General features: G+C 40.2%; 2 protein-coding genes across 2 annotated transcripts in view; one reads left to right on the top strand and one right to left on the bottom strand.

Annotated features, from left to right (window-relative positions):
- Nucleotides 1–18,585, bottom strand: part of galt (galactose-1-phosphate uridylyltransferase) — a 32,798-nt gene extending 14,213 nt beyond the window's left edge. Inside the window, exons 1-7 of the mRNA XM_041960519.1 lie at nucleotides 18,212–18,585; nucleotides 17,148–17,317; nucleotides 16,909–16,984; nucleotides 16,049–16,097; nucleotides 11,232–11,361; nucleotides 10,071–10,127; nucleotides 4,610–4,732 (exon numbers count right to left, since the gene is read on the bottom strand). Of these exons, the coding sequence (XP_041816453.1) occupies nucleotides 4,610–4,732; nucleotides 10,071–10,127; nucleotides 11,232–11,361; nucleotides 16,049–16,097; nucleotides 16,909–16,984; nucleotides 17,148–17,317; nucleotides 18,212–18,248 (642 nt within the window). The 5' untranslated portion in view covers nucleotides 18,249–18,585. The remainder of the gene's footprint in view (nucleotides 1–4,609; nucleotides 4,733–10,070; nucleotides 10,128–11,231; nucleotides 11,362–16,048; nucleotides 16,098–16,908; nucleotides 16,985–17,147; nucleotides 17,318–18,211) is intronic.
- Nucleotides 18,586–18,675: 90 nt separating this feature from the next.
- On the top strand, nucleotides 18,676–22,521 carry sigmar1 (sigma non-opioid intracellular receptor 1). Its single transcript, XM_041960520.1, has 5 exons — nucleotides 18,676–18,939; nucleotides 19,056–19,107; nucleotides 19,557–19,705; nucleotides 19,965–20,057; nucleotides 20,336–22,521. Exons 1-5 carry the CDS (start codon nucleotides 18,795–18,797, stop codon nucleotides 20,563–20,565), a joined length of 669 nt encoding a protein of 222 aa, XP_041816454.1. The 5' UTR covers nucleotides 18,676–18,794; the 3' UTR covers nucleotides 20,566–22,521.
- The last annotated feature ends 2,984 nt before the right edge of the window (nucleotides 22,522–25,505 follow it).

The raw sequence follows: 25,505 nt of genomic DNA, 5'->3' as shown, positions 1-25,505 counted from the left end.
GGTAAAATGACACAGGTCATTTGAACTAATTTGCCTGATTTTCATTACTGTGTGCGCACGTGCAGACTGCACTTGATTGACATCTCCCTAAAACTACAGTCACATTACACTCCCACCCTACATTTCCTATTCACTTCCACTGAGGACTGACCAACAGACGAATTCATGCAGGCTTGTCGTGCTTTGCTGCAGCCATCTCTGGCGAACCTGCAGGGTTCACCTTTGTTCAACCAAAACAAACCCCGATGCACTGTGTTTGGCATTATTCCAGCTTGTCTCAACACAAAAGCACATCATCCTGCTACCAGACTGCACACTGCAGCGTCACTCTCATACACTGTTTACAGTGATTGCGATCGCACATCACATCCTTCCACTCTATGGAACTGATCACATCATTATGATGGTGCCGGATGTTATAGGCTTGCTCAGATCATTATGGTGATGTTGGCTGTGGTTGTCTGGGCTACTCACTGTGATTGGTATTGTGGTCTTTTCTAAACATGACTGCCATTCAGTATGATGTATGTACTTGGCTTACTACTTGACGGATATCCGTTGGCTGGATATTTTAGATTTCTGTTCCGACGGTATATATTTTAGGGACATCCTACTTTGAATATAGAGGCACCTCGATTTAGATCCAGCTATATTTGTGATGATACAGGCCTGATGTTGTCATTTCATGCTGTGAGGATCTTATCTACATTCTTATGTATTATATGTATATATGTTTTTAGCACGCATTTTCATGTAAGTATACATAACTTCTTGTTTGTGGGCTTTATGTTTTACAGTCATATGGGCGAGAGCATTTGTATTTAAAGACGTCGTCTTGCTAGGTTTACCATTTCAGTGAGTCCAGTGGCTTCACAATTTCAGCATAGCTCTGCCCAACTCAACCCGAGTAGAGGCATAATCAGCCAGAATAACTTAGCACGCCTATGTGTGTGTGTGTGTGTGAGCAGGGCCTAAAGGTTTATAGGCCTGCCTGAACCTGCTTTGGGCAGCATGGTGACTCAGTATTTACCACTGTCATCTCACACTAACTAAGTCCTGGGATAATGACTCAACCCTTCATCACTTCTCTAGCCTCAGAAACGGACCCGTTCCAAACATTTCACTGGCACATATTTCCACATGCTTTGTGGACTCATGCCGTTTGGTTGTCAAGTGATCAACTCATTATCAGACGCTATTTGGATTCACATACCACGTCTACCAAGCAATGTGCTGTTTAATGATGACTCACTCTTAATCTGTCAAGATAGCAAAACAAGGTCCTTCTTTTCTGGCTTGACTGCAGCTAAGAAAATTCTTAACATATATATAGCTGTATATACTTTAAAGAATGGGTGCCCTTCTTTTTAAAGCCTTTTGGTTTTAGAAATACTGACAATGTCTAGGGCTGCATGGATGAATGAATCATATGTTATCTTTCTTATCCTTCTGCTGAATTTTTATTCAGTTTCGTATCTTGCATTTATACAGGATGTACACACTGTGCTGAAACTAATTAAAAAATAAAAAATAACAAGAAAACAAGTGATTATCAGTAACCAGATGCCAAAGCAAAGAGAGAGTGTTAGGGCATCCTAGGCCGTAAATCTCTCAGAGGTTTGAACAAACTTGTCCAGGCATGAGTGCATAATTAAGGGATCTACAGGGGATGATCTGGTGTTTAATAACTGCAGGAAAACAAAGACTAATCTAACAGAATCCTAAAGTGTTCAGTTCTCTTAATGAACTGTATTTACAGTATAGGATTCGTCTTATGACACTTAGACTATAGCTTCCCTTTCCACAAATCATTTGAAAGGAGGAAATATTAATATCATGTGTTATTGTCAAAGTATTTAGTGAAATGTTATCCATTATTGATTTTTTAACTTAAATTTCTGGTCAAGGTTTCAGCCTTTCATCCTCTTCAGTGTTCCCCTCCTCACACTCTTTTTTTCCATTGTATTCATCATCCGCTGCCATGAACAGGATCATAAAGGAGTACAATGAAGACAGAGAAATAAGAGCGAACCAGGATGGAGAGGGACGATTGAGGAGGAGGAGTGGAGTGCAGAGAGAGAGAGTGAGGAAGTGGAGGATGTCCTCACACAGACACCTCACTGACTGCAAATCCCAAAGAGCATTATTCAATTAGCTTAGAAAGTTTCTGTTTCAAAGTTAAGAGTGTCACCAAGGAGCCGAACCCCCGATTCAAACTCCTCCAAACACTGCAGTGTGCCAATTTACGCTCGTAACCCCAGCTCAGAGAGACAGGTGCAGAGAGGAACACACACGAGCACACACACACACAAACAAACACAAGAACAAGCAGTTGAAGGCATTCTCAGAAACACACACACACACAAACTCACACACACTCCTGCTCACGCTGATTTTATAAAGGTCAGACCCCATGAGCAGCTGTCTAGAGTCTACCTTGCTCTTCTCGAAACCTTAATGCCATCCACTCAAAACACACACACACACACACACTCCAGTGGAACGGGTATCAGCTCATTCCCTGAATGAATCAGTGGCTGTCTGATTTCTCTTTTCCTTCTTACCCACACATCTCTCTCTCTCTCTGACTTTGTGTCTCTGTCCTTATTCATCTCCGTCCACTCTTTTGTCTCCTTTTGTTCTCTCCCCCTCTCCATTCAACCGCTTTCTTCTCTGCCTCCATCTTACTTTGCACTCAAACTCCTTTGGTCAATTTTGTACTCTATCATCAAGCCCATTGTCCCTTTCTGCAACTATTCTTGAAGAGGAATTAAATACTTTTCCTTCAGTCACTCAGAAGAATCAGCTTTGATTCAAGAGTAGAAAAAGAGCAGGAAAAAAACCTGCTCTTAAGTTAGACCCCAAGTGGATTTCAGCTTTGCGTGTGAAGTGGCTAATCAACGCAAATAGTGGCTGTGATTTGTTCCAGGGAAGCGAACGAGTGGCAGAAATGAGACCGACTGAAGAGAAAAAGAGGAAAGGAGTTGCTGTTCTGATTTCTCGCAAACTTCTGAGATTAACTTAACTATTGATTAACTTAACCAGTACCTGACCAGTAAATTCCTGGACTCTACACTGGTTGCATACCAATCAGTCCCGGCTAAAAGCCAGGAAAGCTGTTTCCACCTGTTTCCGTTCTTTATGCTAAGCTAAGCTAATGGCTGCTGGCTCCAGCTACACATTTGCAGTAGAGACGTGAGAGCGGTATTGATCTTCTCATCAAACTCCAGGCTGGCAAGCTGATAAGTATATTTTCCAAAATGTCAAACTGCTCCTTTTATCAATGAAATAAATAAAAAACAACAAATAAAAGTTTGGATTTTTTACTCTACTGTTTGGACATGCAACTTCTGAAAACTTTTCATCAATACAGTTTTTGAAACCAAACCAAAACGTACAATCTGTTCACCACTATTTACACTCAAAGGACGCCTTACAGGTGGAAGCCTGAAAGGTAAGGTGATACCTGTTAATCTCATTAGGACACTGGCGGCACATTTGATTGGCTCATCGCTGGATAAACACAACTGAAGCCAGTTCCAAAAAGGGTTATAGCTGTAACCTGAGACGAAGTGCATTAAATAATAAAGTAGCACAAGTGAGCCATCTCGTTGCAGCTCAAGGGAGCAAAGCGAAAACGTCATGGCTCTGTCAAGTTTAATTCTCCTGCAGAGAGTTCGTTCACGCTTTCCACCAAATGTCTGCTTACTAATAAGACAGTTGCCAACATGCTTAATGCGCTCAGTGCTCTGTTAGGCCCTGTCTTTGATGGTTACTGCCGCTCCACACACATGACTGGAAAATCCCTCTCTCACAATCACACACACACGCAAAAAAAAAAAAAGTGGAGTTGGTTTTCCTAATCTTCACGCAGGTTGAAGATGGATGCCGCAGCATTATGCTAATGAGTGTCTCTGCTGTCCAATCACACGCTTCACTGACTGAAAGACAGGCAGAGGATGCAGATGGGAAAAACAAGAGAAAGATGAAGTAAGAGAAAGCGAGAGAGGCATGGCGGGAGATGGTGGAAGTTGAAGGGATGAAGGGAGAGGCAATGAGGCTAGTCATAGTGAGGCAAATATGGCGCCACTGTTTTGCATATTTAGGGTTTTTTTTTTTTTAAGGGAGTTTATCATAAAATTATCACACATAAAGTGACTCTGTGTCGCCATTCACCACTCATGATGTTGCTCTTGGTCAGGTGAGAGGGGAAAACCCCTGGGCAACTCACAATAAGCACTTTATTTAACAAAACATGACCTTTAAGACATGTTTTATTGATTTACTGTGTCTGACCACTCTGCCTGGGTTGCCAGATTTGTTGAACATCTTCCCACGATGCATATGTTAGAGGAAGGTTTTCTGGACTACTCAATATGGATTCCAAGACTAAATGTTTACCAGTGCTTTTGTATTCATTTTGACCCTGATATATAATAGAAAATGCAGAGTTCAATTTCATTTCAATTTTAAGCCATTAAAGTCCTTGAACGTGTAACTCCGCGAGGCCAGCGGAACAGTAAGTATACATTTCTGAGGGTGAAATTCTGCTCTAAATGATCATCCAAAACATTATTTGCCTATTGTGGTTGTATGTGTACAGCTGTACCTTTTTGTCAGCCTCTAGTCTGGCGTACTGCAGCAGCAGCGGCTCTCCATGTTTCTCATAGTAGGCTCTCTGGCAGCGGTCTGACAGAGCTGGCTCATTAGGCAGGAAGTTGCTGGCCCACACCTACGATGTCACAGGAAGCAGGAAGATGACGATAAGACAGATATTTAGAAAAACTTACAGTTGTGTGTGTGTGTGTGTGTATACTACTCTCTGTTCAGAAAATCAAAGGGGCAACAAGCAACCTGAGCTCTTTTTCCTGCTGCCCTGATTCCAAATGACCTCATTACATTTGTGGTTTAATAGGGTTATTTCTCAATACCACTCAATCAATAAAGGCTTCACAGGTGGAAAGATTTCTTGGTTTCAAAACTCACTTTAATTTCTCCATTCAGGCTTTTTAGATTGATAAATGGGGTTTCCACTGGCAGCCACTGGCTTACATTTATTTCAATACAGTGTAAAAATCAACTTGCAGACGCTGAAAAACGCCATTGAGACAGGTGCTTTATCACAGTGAACCGAATCAGCCGGGTTGTGTATACAGGCATTAAAGGCCCTGATGGAATATTTTCTCATTCAAGTACTTAGCGTTGGGGTTCTGAAGTACATGAGCACAACATTTTCTGCCAAACTTGGAACACTTGTGCTTATTTTACAACTTCTTTTTTTTCATATGTACTTGTGTTGCTATTCTGAAGTGGGCGGAGTTCAGTTGGAAAAAGGTGATGTCACACATTTCTCAGGACCAATCAAGATTTAGCACTATATGATAGTTGGTGGACTGTCTGCATATGCTGTGAGTCAATGTCAGTCATATTTGACTATAGTCACACAGTCCCGATGAAGAAGTTTTAAACCGAATAAATAATATTACGAGGGTGTTTTTTCACAAACTTTAACTGACTTACTTATTTACGCATGAATATTAAATATTATACAGAAATACTTTAAAACTAAGTTTTCAGAAGCTTTAAGCCTTGTGGTCATTTCAAATAAAATGCAATATAGATGCACAATGAAAATAGTCGAGGACCAGGTTTAATGTTGGGGAAACAGGACCCGTGTCTGCCACAGTGACACCTGCCCCATCTTCCCCTCTTCCACTTCTCGTGGAAGTAGTAGAGGTAATGCAGCTGAAAGTGTGGGTCGATTAAAAAATCATAGTATGTGCCTTACCACGCTACAAAGCCTCTGCAATATGCATTTCGTAATGTATGGAAACTAATAAAATGATGTGTTTTTTCATACAAAAGTGTATTGAAAATATAGAATGATTTGGAGATAAGGTGGCTAGGCTAGACTAAAATCTGTAAAAACACTGTCATGATGTATTATTGTCCTTTGCAAAGTCGCATGCATATGCAGCTAATGAGGGATTTACATCGCGCCATTTTATATTCATGTAAAAAACATGAAAAAAGGCATGAACTTCACTTATATTAGAGAAACAAATATGTTGCACTACAAACACAAACACTGCGTGCATAATATTAAAGTCACACTAAATTACAGCTGTGGTAATTGAACATTTCGGTTAACCATCACAACAGCTGATTCAGTTACACTTCACATACTGTAAATGTCAGAGCAATGATCCGTATAGACAAGAACGCTCACACACACTCGCTGACAAAATTGGCTCCCTGATTGTGATTAATATAAAACATCTCCAAATACAAAATTAAAAGTTTAAAGCAGCTGCTTTGACTGAGACAAACACATTGTTGAAACGTTCCTCTCATCAGCCACCAACTGTCACTGCAGCAGACAGCATTTGCTGAAAATGAGACGCTGGTATTAACTGTGATTGAAAAAGTAAACATCCCTGGAGGAAACAGGCAGACAGATGAGACCCCGCAGGTCATTCCATTTGTGGAGAGCATTCGTCTGCGTTACTCACCTCCACACACAGCACTACAGTTCATTTTCAATCTCACTTCGGGGAAAACACTTTTTAGCCTGCAGAATTAGCTTCATAATGCACTTCTACTGCATTTAAGAAAGCTTTTTATGGATGACAGTGAACGTCATGACAGGCATACGGATAATTCATCCTCACACTCGATGGTATTTTAATGGCTGTAAAAGCAGGGAAAGAGTGCCAAATGACTCGAACATGTAACCACTGATGCACTGCTGTGTGATAAATCACTACCTGAGATAACAAGTTACTGGTGTTTTGACTAGGAGGCATTTGCATATGAGTTTATCATAATGAGCATCCAAACTAATGGACACAAGTATATGCAGGAATGCAAAACTCAACGGTGTAACAGTGGGCAACACATATTCATGCTCTGATGAGTGAGACCTCTACCAGAATATTGATTGCTAGTTTGGGGAGCAAAGCTGATGGTGTGTGTTTATAGCTGACTATGGTCATTTGTTTGGTCTTGAGTTTGATTTCTCTGCATTACTTGAGATATTGTCCAGGTTCGGAATGATTGCTAACTGCTCTCAGGGGGTATTTTTGCCCTTTTGTCTTTGTAGGAGAGATTTTAGGCCTGTTACCATGTATTTGTGTCGCCGCGAGTAGGTCTTCCAATTGTAATATTCTATCAGCACGAACAGAGTACCAGTCAAAATGTTCTCTGCTCCTTTAAGCAGCACTGCTTCAGGCTGCACGGCAAATTGTTTTCTGATTAAACACTCCTCCACTTTTTCACCCAGAATGCAGCGCAGGAATCACAATGTCGCAGGCTCCTATGATTTCCTAAGTTTTTTTCTTTGCAACAGGGGGAGAAAAAAAAGGTCCTTTTGACAATCAGGAGCTTTGTCATTTTTTAATTTTCATGCAGTTTATTTGTGTCCTGCTGGTCTTGCCTTTAGGGAACATGTCATGTAGCTGTATCGTCCTGTGTCAAGATTCATGAATAACACTTAATATGCTAATAACAAAGCAAATGCAATAAAATAATCTTTAAAAAAAAAAAAAAGCTGGAGATTATCAGTGTTTTTGGCATTTTTGCCCTACGTCAGGGTAAGATTTGCTGCACAATTAGTGCGATGGAAGCAGAGAGCAGCTCAGCTTGATATGCTAGAATGATCGTGATCCTGGAAAGGCTGAAAGAGACAGACATGGTTAATGTGTGAACTACATGTGTAAATACTGTACATGTGCATGCCTCCAGGCAGTGATGTGTGTGTGTGTGGATATACAGTATTTGCATGCACGCCAGCATCTGTAGCTGTGAGTCTGTCTGTACACATGTGTTTTTGTATCTACAGATCTATCATCGATCCAGAGGCAGACTGTTTCACGCAGCAAAAAGAAAGTAGAGATAATGCAGAGATAAAAACAAGGTATATAATCCATTCCCACGAGACAGAACTTCTGAAAAATAACAGACATCACCCTTAACAGCTATTATGACACCATCAGGCCTTAAACTCCAACTTCCAAGTGTTGTTATTCAAGAGTGAAAGACATACTAGGGAGTAAATATGAATTCAATAACCGTCCACGTCTGAGAGGCAAATGTTTTCAAAGATATCCGAGCGCTTCACAGAATTAATACTGTATATGGTTTGTGCTACTTCCGTAAAAAAGCACATTACTAGTCCAGAGGCATAACTTTTCCTTCCTCCACTTACACAAAAATACATACAGCTCTGCTCCTATGAGAGCAAAGTTATCAGAAGCAACGCTGCCTCCAGAACATGATTTACATTTTCGTTATTCTTCAAAGTTTTAGATCTTTGCTTCTTACATTTTGGCCTGAAGGGGTTGTCTGGCTGTACACACGCGCACACATTTACACATTAGTCTTTTCTTGGACTTTGATGTCTTAAGAAAGGTAAATCTGGACTGCAGGGGGGGAAAAGAAACAAGAAACTGCTAAAACTTTTAACAAGCTCCATCAAAGCCAGGATCCGGGTTTGAGAGTGTATTCTTTCATACTGGACCACATGAAAACAAAACATATATTTTTTTATCTGGCAGCAGTTATACAAGAACAAACCAGACTTTGACAGCATATGAATGTATTAATGGGGCTTTAAACCATCTTAATCAGAAATATTCTCCTTTTACAGTGGCTGTATCTCTACTTTTTTAAAGCAACTTTCTGCTGTAACAAATAAATAACAGCCCTGTACAAGGAAACAGATCAGTCATGTAGCATCAGAGAGACAATGCGTGAAAACCATGTTAGTCTGAGGTCACATACTGCCACCTGCTGTCTATTTGTATTACAGCACAAATTCAAGTAGGCGTTTGTAGGAAGTGAAATTTTTTTTTTTTTTTTTTACTCGAAATGTCACCGATTAACCAGTGAGGAGGAACTTATCAATTTAATCATTGGCATTTCTGTAGAGCTTTACATGTGTCGGTGGGCAGTTTACACTTTTATTTTCTTTCTACTTTCGGACAGAGCCAGGCGAGCTGTTTCCCACTGTGTCCCGTCTTTGCCCTCCTGTCAACCTATTCCTTTATTCCTTTATTTTGGAAAAAGGATCCGTGCTGCATTTAACATGAATGACACAGGCTACTGTCACAAAGTCTGCACCCTGAAGTGGTTTTCATCTGAAATGCAGTTGAACTTATACTGGTTATAAGTGGACTTCCATCAACTTGTGCATTACTCTCGGGCTGAAAACAGGGATTTTTGTGTCTGATGGTGTTGTCTTCCTCTGTGTATTTTAGGCAGCGACACTTGTTTTCTGCATTTCTAGGATAGCTGACATATTATTTTGACCATATTGACGACAATATCGCTGTTTAAAATTCAACCTATCGCTCTGTCTAGCCCCAAGTCCTTCTGTTTGTATTGTTCTCCATCCTGAACGTGCTTTTTCTCAACATCACACTGTGAAGTGACAGTTTGACAGGAAACGCCTCTCTCTCACTCTCTCGCTGCAAGTTGTTAATCTTGCCTGAATCACCTTTCTGAAAAGGCAAACATGAAAAGACAAGAAAACACCGAAACAGTAATACAAATGTGATTGTGCATCCAAAAAAAAAAAAAAAAAAAATCAGACAAAGAAGAAATAACAGACACAAATATACACACTTTTAGAAAAAGAGACAAAGCCAGGAAGGGATCTGTGATATCTAAATGAAGAGACAAACACCAGCTTCTGTGTTGAGACATGTCTGGTTCCTTTTGGCACATGTCAACTTCATTGTCATAGTGAATCTGAGAAGCCAGCCTCTCAGATGTGCAAATTGGACCAATGACACCAAATCGTATTGTGCCTATGTGATAAAAGCTTTTGTTATTTCATGTTAATGCTGCACCTTCAAACTAACTGCACTGAAAGAGGTGGTTCACGTAAGAGTGTTAATGTGGAAATATTCCTTCATATTGCCACGTCGAAGACATTGAATATCTCCATGTAGCTGAAATGGCTGTTGTAGTGTCTACACATTTGAACATGCGTATAAGTGAAATTCATATATTGTGTGTGTCTTTTCTTATCTTGTATATGTGTGTGTGTGTGTGTGTGTGTTTCTTACCTGACAGTGAGGATGTGGATTTGAACAACCCATCATAGCTCCTTTATTCTCAAAGATCTAAAAGCAGGAAATACGAGGCAAAGTTATTCGGGTTTATTTTGTTATTTATTATTTTGTGCTGCAGAGCGACAGAGCTGAGCAAATCAAAGCGAATCAAAAGGACCACAGAGATAAAAACAGAAGAAGAGAAGAGCCCTTTGGTGGTGGCACACTGGATGCCAGCACTGGGCCGTCCAAGCAAACTAAAGGAGATGCTGTTTTCCGTCAGAAGGTCGAAGTCTCTCTCAAGGACTCTTGAAAAACAGGATTGTCTCAGGAGGAACCGATTAAAGGACAAATCTAGCAGAGTGGTGCAGTCCTTATTGCTGATACTTGGTAGTCAGTATGTCCAATTCCCCTGTGGCTCTGTGTGCATTTGTCTATTTAGTGAGAATTTTCACTGATCCACAGTGATTTTGTGCCTCTCTATGGGACACTTCAAAACATGCCTGCACTCACAGGTGTTTTTAAATCTCAGGAGGGAATCTGGCTTTTGATGAGGAAACAATACCATAAGCTAGCAACATCTATCATCATACAGTGTTACAGAGTCGGAATGGTGCAGCACTGCAGAATACGAGTTATCTCTAGGGATTTTATTTGTTCCAAGATTTTAAAGCTCAAGTTTGTGTCTTTTCCACAGTAATGCCTTATGGGGGTCATGGGTATTGTAGTAGTTGGTGCCATTCAACCCAACAGTGTACCAAAAGATGTGCGTCAGCGTCTAATCTCTAAATCTATAAAATAATAATAAAAAAAAACATATAAAAACACAGTGTCTTTATTTGCTGAAGTAGTCTCAGCATGTGATAGAAGAAGCATTTAATTGTGAGGTGTATCAGCTTCAACATATTATCTTATTCATATCCTTCTCTCTGCTGCTGCTGCTGTTTGAATTTGTGAGTTTGCCCAGAGGCATCATTAAAGTTTCATCCAATCCAATACAAGACACATTAAAATGAAAAATTGGAAAGAGGAGAAAATGGAATGATCAGTGACGGAGGAGTGCGGGGGGAAAAGTTGACCTGTTACAATTTTACAGGTATCCAGCCCTGGGAGAAATTACTTCAATAATGTGTGAATGTGAATAGGAATGAGTGCATGTGTGCGTGCATCCCATACCTGAACCCAGGGATACGTGGTGCCGAGTTCTTCAACAAGCCCCACCCACTTGTCAATCACCTTGACAACCTCATGTTTCTTCATGAGAGGGAGGGTGATGTCAGACCAGGGATGGAAACACATGACCTTACTGAAAAAGAGACGAAGAAACAGGCAGAGAGGATGGCAGGAGAGACGTTAGATATCACATCATTTAAGATACACAGTGAATCAAACAATTGTCATGTATTGGTCGATATCTGTTGAGCATGTTAAGAACTGAGCTGAAATATCTCCTTCTGAAATAGAAGCAATGTATAATTTGGCAAAATGCTGGCAAAAATATGCCTGAGAAGAGTTTACACCAATGCGAACAGGTCTGTGGAGCTGTACTTAGCAGTGGTGCGTTGAGCTAAAGGCTAACATCAGCATGCTAGTATGCTTACAGTGTCAATGCCATCATGCTGATGTTTAGAGGGGATAATGTTTGCCACCATCACCATGTTCACCATCTTAGTTTAGTGTGTTAGCGTGCTAATTAGTATTAAACACAGAGAAAAGCTGAGGCTGATGGGAACGTCAGTGGTTTTACAGGTATTTGGTGACAAATGGAAATTTTGACCTGATGATGGCTGGAGATGAACAGTTCAAAGCTTATACAATCAGAACATGGCGACTATAAATCTCTCTACCACATCTCATGAAAATCCATCCTATAGTTGCTGAGCTGTTTAAGACTGCATTAGATCAACATTGCCATCCCTACAGTCATGCTGCTAGCATGGCTACAAATGGTGTCAAACAATGTGTTGTTAATGACCTTCTTACTCCTTCCTGATGTCCCCATTGCCTCAAACGCAGACTGTGAAAGGATTTATCATATAACATTATGACTAAAAGGTTGAGAACATGTGTTGTTATCTCTGTGACTGTCCTCCAGTGGTTTTCTCTTTATATCACTCCCCTAAGGCCACATTGTAAAACATCATGATATTTAATTTCATCGCTATGCAGATGATGCTGAACTGTCATGAAAATCTTCAGAATCGGCTAAATGATCCTCCCTGCGTAGTTGCCTGGCTGTGGTTAAGGACTGGATAGTAGACGAACTCATCTAAAACAAAAATGTCTTACTATAAACCCTGAGCAAGCTTACATCCAAGTTCTGCCAACTCTTGGCACTCTAGCTCATGATGTTGTACCCCCTGTTAAGAACCTTTGAGTCATTCTAGATCACAACGTCAATTATTGAGTCACGTGTTAAAGGGCCAGTTCAGTGGTGTCTTTTCCACTTGAGAAATATCTCCAGAACAAGATCTTTTCTTACTTTTGATGATCTTCAAGAGTTCCTCATGATTTCAGTACTTCTCGTTTGGATTGCTATAATGATGTGTTCACTTGCCATGGGCAAAACATGATTACAGGGCTTCACGGCGTCTAATATGCAGCCTCCAGACTTTTTATCAGATCACGACAGCATGATTATATCTTGCCTATTTTAGCTTCCTTTCGCTGGTTGCCCATCCGTTTTAGAATTGATCTTAAAATTGTAATCTAGACTTTGCACCAAGATGCCTGGCTGAGCTTCTAAACCATTACACTCCAGCTCGTAGCTTCAGGTCCTCTGATAAGGCCCTGTTCGCTATTCCTCGCTCAAGGCTGAAGACCAAGGCTGACAGGGCTTTAGCTGTTCGGGAACCATCCCGTTGAAGCAGATTACCCGAGGATCTGAGACTAGAAAATTCACTGCCCTCTTTTAGATCGTCTCTAAAGAAAACTACCATTTGGCTTTTTCTTAATTATTTTACCTGTTATTTTATATTCACTTTTAGCGGTTTCATTTATTTTTTACTCAGTGACTGTGACTATGTATTTCCTTGTTCTCCTGCACTTTGTAATGGTAGTTTTGAAAAGAGCTATAAAATAGAGATATTATTACCTTTATTTATTTATTTGTTTTTGTTTTTTTGATGATGTGAATGGCCAAACATAATGAAAATAATTTTATATGATTTATAGTTATATATATAGTTATATTATTGGTATTTCTTGAGAGGTGAAGGCAAACTGCCTGTGGAAACACAAAGTTCGTAAATGCGGTTTGACTCAATTTTAATACCAATGGAGTGGTTAGTAAACAAGTTAATCCTTGTTAGTGCAACTAAACCTCATCTCAAAAAACTTTGAAGGGACTTTTACTGTCACATCCATGAAGGCCTTTTGAAAACAATACAATATAGTTCTTTAAAATCTCAAATGGAGATTTATTAGGCAAAAAATAGAAATGGAGATGACTGGGATTGGCTGACTGAGTTGAGAACGTGTGACATGTGTCCAGGGTCAGACTCAAAGCCAAATAAATTCAGTTCATATGGTTAGTGGTTTTACTCACGATATCCATCATGATATCTGTAATTGTGCGCTGAATTCTCTTTAAAAAGTAAAGTGAGCATGACCGACTGAAAAAAAATATGGCCTCAGGGCGTAATTATGTTTTAACCACTTCATACAGCGTTTAGAAGTGTGTGTAGTATTTCCACGTGTATGTTTGCTCCCAGCCTTACCTGCGATGCCCAGGGGATACCAGCTCGACTGTCAGAGTCAGAAAAATGAAATTTGTATCGACAGACAGGCTCTTCTTAGGGCCTGAGCAGCTAGTACATGATCAATTATTGAACATGACTTTGGTGTTTATGCTCTGAGCAAAACTGACTGGTCGTATTTATGAATTGTTCATGAGTATCATAGGAGCTGCCAGCCCTCTTGTGTATATATATGTGTGTGTGTGTGTGTGTGTGTGTAGACCTCCAAAAAGCACTAACCTGTATACAACAATGTTCAACAAACCCAACACTAACATACTGACCCAAAGCCAGTCACATCAGTTGCACATCACCATGTTCACACACATTTTAGCATGCGAACATGTGTTTATTAGCAGTGAACACATAGCAAGGATGAGGCTGCTGGAAATCTTATTACTTAGGCATGTGGTTATAAACCAAAGTTTCGTAGTATAGTATGATAAGAAAAACTTACATTTCAGCCCAGTGGTTTGATCAATTTTGAAAATTTATTCAGATTTGTAGGCAAGCCCAGAGACCACTTCCACTAAAGGAAAGTCATTAATTTGTTTAGTTGTGGGCACAAATGGGTTGAAGTACGTCGGGTGCAATTTAGAGGCATTTGTTGATTTCCAGAGAAATTTTCTTGAAAGAACTTAATTTTAATGACAGGAAAAACTGAAAGAGATCCATTTGAACCTGAAAAAAACAGTATTATTTGTTGAACTCTATGCTTTCCTGCAATTAAAACTCAGACAGAAAGAATGAAATTAATGTGAAGTGTACCAATTGACAAAAAAATAATCATTTGTCAGTCATATCAAAGACACTTCTTCAGAAATTACAGTTCCTGTCTTGGAAATTATAAGGACACCATCAGGAGCCTGTTTCAGAAAGCTTAATAAATTTGTTGTGTAAACCTGAACTGCTGAGAGGGGATTTATGAATGAGAGGGGGTGACACCAAGTCATTAGGAATTTTCTCAATTCTTCCCTCACCCCATTTCTGTTTTTGTCTCCCATGACCCAAATCCCCAATATCCCATTTCCCATTTTGTTTTCCCTCTAATTGGCTCTCTGAATGTTGCTGTAGGGCAACTAGCACTGGTCCAGTTTCTAAGGTCCTCTTTCTTTGGCCACGAGGCTGTATGTGTGGACCACATGCACTCACAACAAAAACACTACTGACCAAACCTGCATACAGCCACTACATCGTGAAAAGAAAAACACCCACATTCACATCAGCAGGGAAGAGAAATACCCTAAAATTTAACAACCAATACCAAGATAGTGCAACACATCAGTGTGAGTGTGTGGCAAGCAGCCTCCACACCTACTATCACATGGGAATTAAAAACCACATTCAAATCATCTAATGATTCCTGAGATGTTCAGGAACATCTTTAAAAGATAAAAGAAACTTATCTACACACTGAGAACGTTATCTTTGATATGATGTGAAATGTGAGTGGGCTGCCGTCATGAGGCTTCACTTACTGATCCACATCTCTTAACTGAATACAATATAGTTCCATGAATAGGCAATATTTGGCCACACAGAAAGCTCTTATATCCTATTTACCAACACACAGGGTAACCGTCACCCCACTGAAATCCACATCACTGTAACAATCAAGCATCTAATGCCTTTAAAACGGAGCGGTGAGAAAACGTCCCCATCTGCTGGCCTCTTAGAGGAAGCACACGTCTTAATGTATCTGTGGTGAGGATTTGTGATTTTGTATTTGCATAGATCAAGATGTCCTGAAAACGGGCAGCATGCAGCGCATTGATTAACAAAATTAGCTTTACCTAATAGCTGATTATGATGATAATGAGCGCAACAATAAATGAGACTTGCCTCAGCATGACTGCTCTGATTGCACTCATCAGTGTAGATTTAATTAGTCATAAATTTGAATGCATCATAATTCTTTTAAAAGGAACACTGATTAACATGCATCTCTGAATACGTTCTAACCTTTCTCACCTTCCTTCCAACATGTTAATTTATGTTAGGTATGTGTTTAATATATATATGACATTGTAACATTGTATTTTTTTAGTTGATTGGGTGATTGACAGGTACAATATCAAACATAAATGATATTGTACCAGATTCAGTTTAGAGTGACGTTCCATCTTCAGTCCCTTTCAGTAAATAACACATAGGGGGCATCAATCCCAATGATAATTACACATACTTACACGCATACTCACAAAGAGAGCACACATTGATTATCCTGTAGTATGTGACATGAAGCTTTGTTCTTACCAGACGCCCCTGGCAGCTTTAGACTGGAACAATGGATGTTGAGCCGAGCCTGAGGAACACAACAGTAGATGTAAGTAGTTTAAAAATTCTGTTTTATTGCGCCATGAAATTATCTCAAAAATAGAATATTGTGTGCCGAACACATGCAGAAAACAGCTGTATTTGTTTAAATCAAGGTATGGAAAACTGTCAGTGTTACTTTGAACCATGGGTTGTCTATACCCAAGGTTACCAAAGAAAATAACGTTCTGTAAAATAAATGACTGCGTCTGTGTAATTTGACCTTCATGGAATTAAAGCTGTGGCAGGTGCAACTGGAAGGAGGAAACACTGCATGTTCCTACTCTGCAAGAACAAAAGCTGCTATGAGTGTGAAAACTCCTTCAGGATTCAGGACATGACAAGGAAACAAAAGCAACTGAACATATTTGCTGCTGTTTAATGTGGAGCCAGCTGATGTGCCTGACAACCAGCAGCATGAAATCACTGAGCCCCAAAGCAACGACAAGCTTAAATATAGGTACAACAACCTCCCTCTGCTCGACTTCTACAAACTGCATGTCCTGAGAAAAAAACTGAAAAATTCCTGAATGAGTGTAAAAACTACAGTTATGCAATAAATGACTAAACTGAAATAAACACGTGAATAAACTAAGCAAACACCCAAAGTGTGTATACCTTCATTGCTTTGCATTTCACTAAACATTAGCTTAAGAACTTAAAAGTATGATATGCCAAAAAATCCATTCTTGTAAGCAGTTGAACACATATCATACACTGCAACCAGTGCTTAAATATTTCCTATAATGTAGTACGATGGCTTGTTCCGGTATTTTCACAGCATCAGAAATGGTACTCACCAGGATCTGGAGCATCTGGCTGAAGAGCGGGGAAGTCATTTTCAAACACAAAAGTGCTGTCATAGTCTGAATTGACCTGGAGAAAAATAGAGCGAGGTTTCAGAAATGGGAGAGAAAAAACACAAAATTAATAAATGTTCCAGAATTCAGAAGAAACCATGACCAAACAAGCTGCCACTGGCTGTTTAATGTAGACTTACATATAAACGGTTGAACTGCCTGTATCTACCTCTTCTTACCTTCCCATTCGCACGTGTGTTCCCGGGACAGAGTGGGTTGCCGGGGTCATATCTGGGTATGTGTTCCTCAGGCGGTTTTTCTACCTGACCTGCCCAGGGTCTCTTCATGCGGTGGGCTGACACCAGGACCCAGGTGTCCCGCAGAGGGTTGTAACGCAGGTGCTGGTGCTCTGAAAGGGTTAGGAGACAAGAGACAAGGCAATGTAATACACACACAAGAGTTATCAATGTGAGGAAATTGCTAATGTGTCTTGTTGTTGAATGTTGCCCAGCATTGCTGCAGCCAATGGTTATTTTTATTAGCAATTAATTGGTCCTTTTATGACAAAAATAAATCATTTAGTCAATAAAATGTCAAAAAATATGATGCTCGATTTTAGGGATGACTTGTTGCTACAACTGAACAACAGTAAACGCAACAGGAACTGTTAGGACATGTCACGAGACTGCACAGCTGCCTTTGTCCAGTGCAGAGCAACAAGGGCTCTGTCTGTGACTGGCCTGAAAAACTAGCTTCATCATGAAGACTGTGCTGGACTGACTGACTTGACAGCGATATATAATGAATCCTATACGATCTCTTTCATACGGAAATTCAATGTGACCGAACTCCATTCAAAACAATGTTAATTTTTTGGTTCTTCTACTATCGGAAAATCTATCTTCGAGGTAGAATATATTTTCATGAATTTTGTGAATTGTTGGACTATGTCAGAAAATTCGGCTTGTAAATAATCCACGGAGCATCACTTTGATTAGCTGAATCTATTGTAATAATTGCTCCACGTTGCTTTGATTGCAATCTTGATAGGATGAAGAGTAGTTGTGGAAACAGTAAACTGAGTGACAACATCGATAAAAGTGTTTTTTTTTTATTAATTTTTTCAAAGTTCAAGAGTGTCTGCTGATTATTTGTAAAATGTCTGTTCGTGTGGAATTCACAAGGGAGAGTAAAACTGCCATACCTCAAAGAGAGCTTTGGATTACTTCCCTTCACAGATGTAAACGTTACCTTCTGCAGCTAGCGATATTCTGGATGAATGAAAGTTCGCAAAGCTCCTTACCTTTGGGATCAAATGTGACATCTTTTTGGGCGCTCATGTCGGTCTCTCGGTGCTGTTTAAGAGCTGTCACCTCTCCGATGTCCAGTCACTGAACCATCCACTCTGAACTTCAGCTAGCAGCTACAAAACGCTACTCCTTATCCATAAACTCCCCCTTAGCCTACTTCCTGTTTTTTGACCAACGCGAGAAAAAGCTTGCTCTTTGGGACAAAACCGCATGTAATGACAAGCCTCTAAAAGTCCACAAATAAGAAAACGACAAATGTTCGCATTTAACACAACTTTTAAAATGCATCCTTGTGGACGAGTCTTTTTTATACATAAATATGCAAAATAAACAAAAACTACTTAAAGGGGGTTTTACAATTTACTGGCAACCCTGAAGTGGCTAAGCGACTGACTCGCCCTGTGATTGGCTTAGCAGCCACTTCCCGCCCCGCGTTGCTCAGTGTCAGGAAGAAGCTGTCCTTTGGACTCCACGCCTCCCTTGCCGATGGCGTGTCTGGAGTGACCTGTCTGCCACTTTTTCCACTTGTAGTGAGCCCTGCTGCTGTGTCTCTGTCTGTGCCGTTTTGTTTAAACCATGTCTGTAGTCAGGACGACTGTAAAACTGCTCGTGTTCGCCGCAGTCACCGTCCTGGTCGTGCTGCTGCTGCGACAGTGGATGGCCACCAAGCAGTACGTTTTCAACAAAGAAGACGTCGCCAAATTGGCTAAACAGTACGCAGGTGAGTTTGGTAATAAGGAGTTATATGTCTAAACCTAAAATTAAAACTAACAAGAATGGATGTAGTCCTCCTCCTTGCCTTACATAAGTATGACTTTCTTATATGTCTCCTCTCAGGACAGGACCATGAGCAGGCCTTCTCCAAAGTGGTAGTGGAGCTCAGGAAGAGGTAATGATTAGTTTATTTTGCATCAGAAATATGACACCCGAAGGCAGGGAACCAGGAAATGTTGTTTATTAATCAATTCCCCAAATTGTGATTGACACATATTCAGCCAATCGACTTACAGCATTCGACTCTGTTATGTTCAACCTAACCTGAGTGTTTAGAGCCACATGGTGTATTATGTTACAGTGCTGATCCTCTTTCAGTTGGCATAAACTGGGTACCTACTCTAGCTTGCAGATAAGGCTGCACCTAATGATTTATTTTGCAGTTTTTGTCAGAAACCAAGTAATGATTTAGTGTAAATGAGGCCAGAAAATACTGAACACTGTCCATCAGAATTTCACAATATTCATTCATCCCTGTTCCTAAAGGCAGTTTCCTGGGAAACCTTTTTATGTGAACATGTGCTTCGTGTTTAAGAACCAGCTAACAAAGTGTAATTGAACTAGGTATCCTGGCCACATCCTGCCAGACGAGGACCTGCAGTGGGTGTTTATGAATGCCGGAGGTTGGATGGGCTCCATGTGCCTCCTCCACGCCTCGCTCACAGAGTACCTGCTGCTGTTCGGCACGGCAGTAGATACAGGAGGACACTCAGGTGAGGACTGAAGACGGACGGAAGTCTGTCTGTGTGGTCATACTCTATGCAACATAAGTAGTATGTTGAGGACAACCACACTCAGATCTACACACTGAGAACGTTATCGTCTGTTGGACGGATGAGGGGTACGTCTGCCTGCTCCAGTAACAGGCATGATGAAGCACTTGTGATAATCTTTGTGTTCTTTTTCGAGGATTTTGTGATCAATCTGCGTAGAAAACAACATAAATTAGACTCCATGCTTTTCTTCCGTCAGGTCGTTACTGGGCTGAGATTTCTGACACCATCATATCCGGCACCTTCAGGCAGTGGAAGGAGGGGACAACAAAGAGTGAAATGTACTACCCCGGTAAGACATTTTAAACTATAATAGAGAAGTAATGCACAGCAAGGGTTGTAGTGAGGTGCTGAACACTGGAAGTAAACTTCACATGCTTGTCTCTTTTATTCAGATGATGTTTCAGCCCTCAGGCCTTGTTCAAGATCCATAATCATTACAAATACATTCTAATCTGCAATTTTCTGTTTTTACTTTAATGGTTTTCTGTCTGTCCTAAATGATAGATTGTCTGTTTTGTTTCTCTTCCCTTACCACCTTTTTTTTTTTTTTTTTTTTTTTTCCCTTAGGAGACACCATCGTACACGGTGTAGGCGACGCCACGTCGGTCCAGTGGAGCGCCGGGACATGGATGGTGGAGTACGGCCAAGGTTTCATCCCGTCCACGCTGGGATTTGCTCTGGCAGACACCCTGTTCAGCACTCAAGACTTCGTCACAATGTTCTACATCATTCGTGTCTATGTCAAGGGTATGCTGCTCGAGGCTGGTACATTTCTGACAGAGGCCGGGGTTTTCTGAGGCCCGGTCGAGGCTCGGATGCCAGCACAGAGACAGTAACATCAAAAGTTTGCCACTAACATCTTGCATCATTTAAAGTTCAAATATTTCTACCCGGAAACGCTGACAATTCAAATTTGCATCAGTAGAGTTAATTTCATCCCAAAAGAAAGTGGGTTCTCTTTAGCTTCACCCCGTGAAATCAGACTGCATCAACAACAATGCAACACTGACCACCGACCTGAAGGCTGCACCTCTCAGCGAACCCAGGAACAGATCATTCTGACTCAAGCCTTAGCCCGTCACCTTCAGTGATACTCAGCATCTCGCTCAATACAATGAACATTCCTCTGAGAGCTCAAACTGCCTTCACAGTCAGTGAGGTCTTCAGTACTCCTAAAAATACAGCCTGTATTTTTTAGGATCAGGCTGAAAGAATCAAGTCCCAAAAATAGTTTCCTCTCTTACCAAATCAGAGATTCTTCTTGGCATTAACATGCATTTTGGGTGATCCGATCACAGGTGGACAGAAGAGAACATCGCCGTTCACACCTGTGTCTATCCTGCATCCCCAAGGTGTCCAGCTGGCAACTTGTGTTCTGATTTCGTTACAGCCTACATCATGATCAAAGGGCCCCGCAAACAGTCATTAGGTGTTGCCATGCTTGTTACACACAGGCTAACAGCTAGCTAAGAAAACAAAACTGTGTCAAGAACTAATATACATGTACGAGCTATTCCAACTGTTGAGACTGGCAGGACAAAATCACTTGTGATTGCAGACGAGCGCAGCAACAACATCAGCGCTACTCTCCATTTTTCAAGCGAGGGGGCGCTGTAACCAAAACAACCACCAAGTCTGGGACTGATGAGGCATGTTCCTGTTGCATCCTTGCATCCTTGGTCTGGGATGCATCATGCTGCATTAGCACTTACACTACAAAACATATGTGGTCACAACGCGTCTTGGTGGTTGTTTACACCTGTATTGAGTACAGTCCACTTGTGATCCACCCAGGACACATGTTAATGGTAGGTGTAATCGGGGTCTTTGTAACCAGGCTGTTGAGTATTTCCTCTTTTTGCAAACATCCACTTTGAAAATTTAGTATTGAGTATTAAATGCTGAAGCTGTGATATGAAGACTGGTATGACCATCAATTTTGGGGACTAAGGAATTACTTTTAAAACAAATATGCAATGCTTAATTAGGTGTGTAAACAAAAAAAAACATATCTACTGTAAAGCTACTATTTTCTTAGTAAATACCCATTTCTGTGTATAGGCATGTGGACTCTCAGTAAATTAGGGTCTTTGTGAAGATCTTACGTAAACCAATCACAGAAACCAACGTCAGGAAGCCAAGAAGCAAGTTTGTTCCAAAGATCATGTGGCTCCATTTCCTCCTTCACAATCAATGATCTGTATATACTATATATTTTTGAAAATGTTGAAAACCTGACAGGATGTGTTGAAGAAAACAGCCTGGATATGTGTGCAGTGTCCCATTTTTGGCTCCATATGAGTCATAGTCCAATTTATAGCAGCTCAGAGATAGCAGTGTTTTCATGATTTCAGCCACTCTGTCATCTGTGTGGGCTTGACCGCTTCAGAGCAATTTTAATGGAGCAGTTTTCACATTTCTCCTTTTTTTTCCTCACAATCTCAACTTTTTTTGTCTTAATATATAAGGTGTAGTCCTTATTTTCTCACAAAACTTTGGTAGAGATTTGTCCATTAAATCAAATCACATTTGTAGCCCAATGGCTTTTCAAACTATAAAGCAGATATTTTACACTAAGTACTGTACCCACTGTGTGGTGCTGCTAAACACCAGCAGATATGTCTTTGGAGAAGTGTATGAAATGTTTGTGTTATTCATATTTGTTTAAGAAAATGAACAAAAAAAAAACACTGCAGTTCTGAACTGACCTCTGCTGTGTTTTCCTCATAATGCTTCACGTTTCATTAATTCAACGGGCTGGATGAATTAAGAGAAGGTGACGTAAAAACTGTACCTGAAATACTTTGCAGAGCATTATGAGCTTAAATACTTAATACAATCATCTTAAAAATGCAACTGTTGAGATAAACTTGAATAATTTTGTGCTCTGACAAAGTGAGACTACTCAGCCAGACACTGTCCAGAACTTTGCACTAGCCCAACGGGGCAAGACCAAAACACAATCCACAGGCCTCGTCCTCTGCATTATGATAGAATACTGAGCAGAAATGGCAGAAAATCAAAGCCTTTTGGAAATATTGTGTATTTCAACTGGAATTGTACTGCACAAGCAAATCACTGCTGCTGAATCCACCATCTCCCAGTTTGAACCTTTTCAGATAAAATAGCCTTATTTTCAGACTGATGCCTGAACCCATCAAGGTCCATGTCGGGTTTTTGAGGGAGTTAAATTATACTGTATTATACTGTACTACCCCACACTGGAGTTATTTGGTTTATATACAGAAGCATCAGTTGCAGCGTGGTCTCATGGATGAAGGGCAACACAACTTCCTTAAATGTTCGGATGTGCAATTTACTGTAAGGTTAAGCTGAAAACTGACAGTGCCAAAAGAAATAAATGTTTTTGAAGGAAAATGATACAAGCCTTGTTTATTGGTTATGACTGCATACACGGCAAATCAAGATCACTGCACTGCACTCGCCTGCACTGAGTCTTTACTGAAGTCATAACACCACTAGCATATAGCGGTTTTCACTATTCATCACAGAGACCTATAATCACAATACATATCGCATCTCAGTGACTTATATTTGCAGTGTGTAATCCATCACAGATGCTCTTTGTTCTGCAAAACAAACACAAATAAACAGAAGGGGTAAACACAATCTGAAGTGAAATCACAAAACTGACCTTAAATACTCTGGACAGTTCATAAAAATAGAGGTGTGGTTAGGGATTGTGTGTAGGTGGAGGGATGCTGCATGAACAGAGGGTGTTATTCAATAAAACAGGACAGAGGACAGACACATCACTCTTCATCTCCGTCTGTAAATGTCAAGAGGATGCAGACAACCTGATTTGTTGTCATCATATCCATGAGAGAGGTCCAGGTGATGTTAACGGAAGTGTGTGTACTTCAGGTGGGTGTGTGTTTGCTTGTGCATGCAGAGGGAGGTGAAGGTGTGTGAATGTGCATGCTTGTGTACATGTTCCACATACCATAGCACATGTGCATACTGCTTGTATTCTGTGTGTGTGTGTTTATATTATAAATCAACTCTGTGTCTTTCTTCTCTGTCTATCCATCTGTGTATGTGTTACCATATTATCTCAGATATAGATTTAATGTCAGCCTAACAGACTGGCCTGACCCCACCACCCTCATCCCCTTTAAGCCCTTTAAAGGAGATGTATTCAGAATCGAAGACGGGTGACCGGAGCTGAAATACCAGCGTACCCAAGCAGCGGCCGCACCTTAATGGGATAGATGACGGTCCCTTTGACTAATCGCTTTGTGTCCTCCAGGCTGATGATGTCCTCCCACCGCACACTGGGGCTTTGCAAATAGATGTCCTTTAGGGTTGAACACAAACACAAACACAGAATTATAGATGTAAGTAGAAAAAATCACACAAGATGCATACAAACAATGCAAAATAATACAAAACAAGATTCACAGTCACACTGGTAGAAAGCCAGTCTGTGTGTGTACACACACAAACACTCACAGAAATCCTCCTGCGAGCAGGCTTGCATAAATAGGCGTCCTTAAGAATGAAACATCAGATAAGGGGAACAGATAGAACTTGGGCCTTCAATAATACATAGCTTCAATTTACTCACAGCAAAGCTCTTCACTGCTCTCTAGTGGACACATTCAGTATCACATCACTTTGAAACGTTTGTATCGGGGTCTTTTCACATAATAACAATAAGAATAACATGACCCCTGATGGCAATATTCAGACTTGTTTGTATGAATTACTGGTCACACACTGCTTATTTATTTGGCAAAAAATAATAATAAATAAGATAAATAAATAAATCTTAAACCACAAGTACGCTCCCCCTTTTTTCCAGAGCTTTCAACCACAACTAATCTCACACTCAATTCTAATCTTATATTAATACAAGCATGCATATGAACATGTTTGGCTTTTTAAGTAGGGATTTAGAAAGCTGTTTTATTAAATTAATCTTATTATTTTATAATAAATAATGTAAATTTCCAACAGACCCTTTGCTAATAAATACAGACTTACTATGATTGCATTTTGAGTAGTTCTAAGATAAGATGCAACTTCATTTATCCCCAGCCTGGGAAATTTGGGCATTACAGCAGCATGTGTAGCAGCGGGAAGAAAAATAGCAGCAGAGATAGAGAACATTTGAAAAAAACAGGGAACAAAATAAAAAGTAGACTATATATATGTACATATTATACAAGCAAATTGAAATTTGACTATATAAAAGAAAAATAAGGTATGTAGAAAAAAATATATAAAAAAATATGTAAAAAGTGTGTATTGCCCAAGTAGCTGTGGAAAACGAACAATGTAGGCTGCCTTCAGATTAAAAATAATAATAAATAGTGTTACTACTATTGCACAGAAAATAAAAAATGTACAAAACAGTAAATGATATGTAATATTGTGCAAAATGTAAACGGAAAATGTAATATTGCACAAATAGTAATTGTCAAACACAACACATTCTTATGCTAAGTGGTGCTAGAGTTGAATAATCTGACAGGTGATGGAATGAAGGACCTGCGGTTCTGTGGTACTGTTATTGTTGTTTACAAGTATTTTGTTGCTGTTCAGTGTTGTACTATTTACACACCTACAGACATAACAGTAACAGTACACCTGTGTGTACGGCAGCCCCGAGGGGACAATCTTAATATCCTACACAGAGACACGGCGAACGGACTTCACAAACATCTGACTGAACATCAGAAACGTGACAGGCTTTGGGTCTCACTAGCCCTAC

This window comes from Chelmon rostratus, chromosome 19 (assembly GCF_017976325.1).
Source record: "Chelmon rostratus isolate fCheRos1 chromosome 19, fCheRos1.pri, whole genome shotgun sequence".
In the NCBI taxonomy this organism is placed as follows: Eukaryota; Metazoa; Chordata; class Actinopteri; order Chaetodontiformes; family Chaetodontidae; genus Chelmon; species Chelmon rostratus.
This window is presented reverse-complemented; position numbering and strand designations above follow the sequence as displayed.

What these genes read in the sequence shown, in the direction of transcription:
- sigmar1 (XM_041960520.1), top strand. Translation starts at nt 18,795, where the DNA reads ATGTCTGTAGTCAGGACGACTGTAAAACTGCTCGTGTTCGCCGCAGTC. An exon ending in AGATACAGGAGGACACTCAG is followed by an intron (nt 19,706 to 19,964) that starts GTGAGGACTGAA and finishes TTCTTCCGTCAG; the next exon opens with GTCGTTACTGGGCTGAGATT. An exon ending in GAGTGAAATGTACTACCCCG is followed by an intron (nt 20,058 to 20,335) that starts GTAAGACATTTT and finishes TTTTTCCCTTAG; the next exon opens with GAGACACCATCGTACACGGT.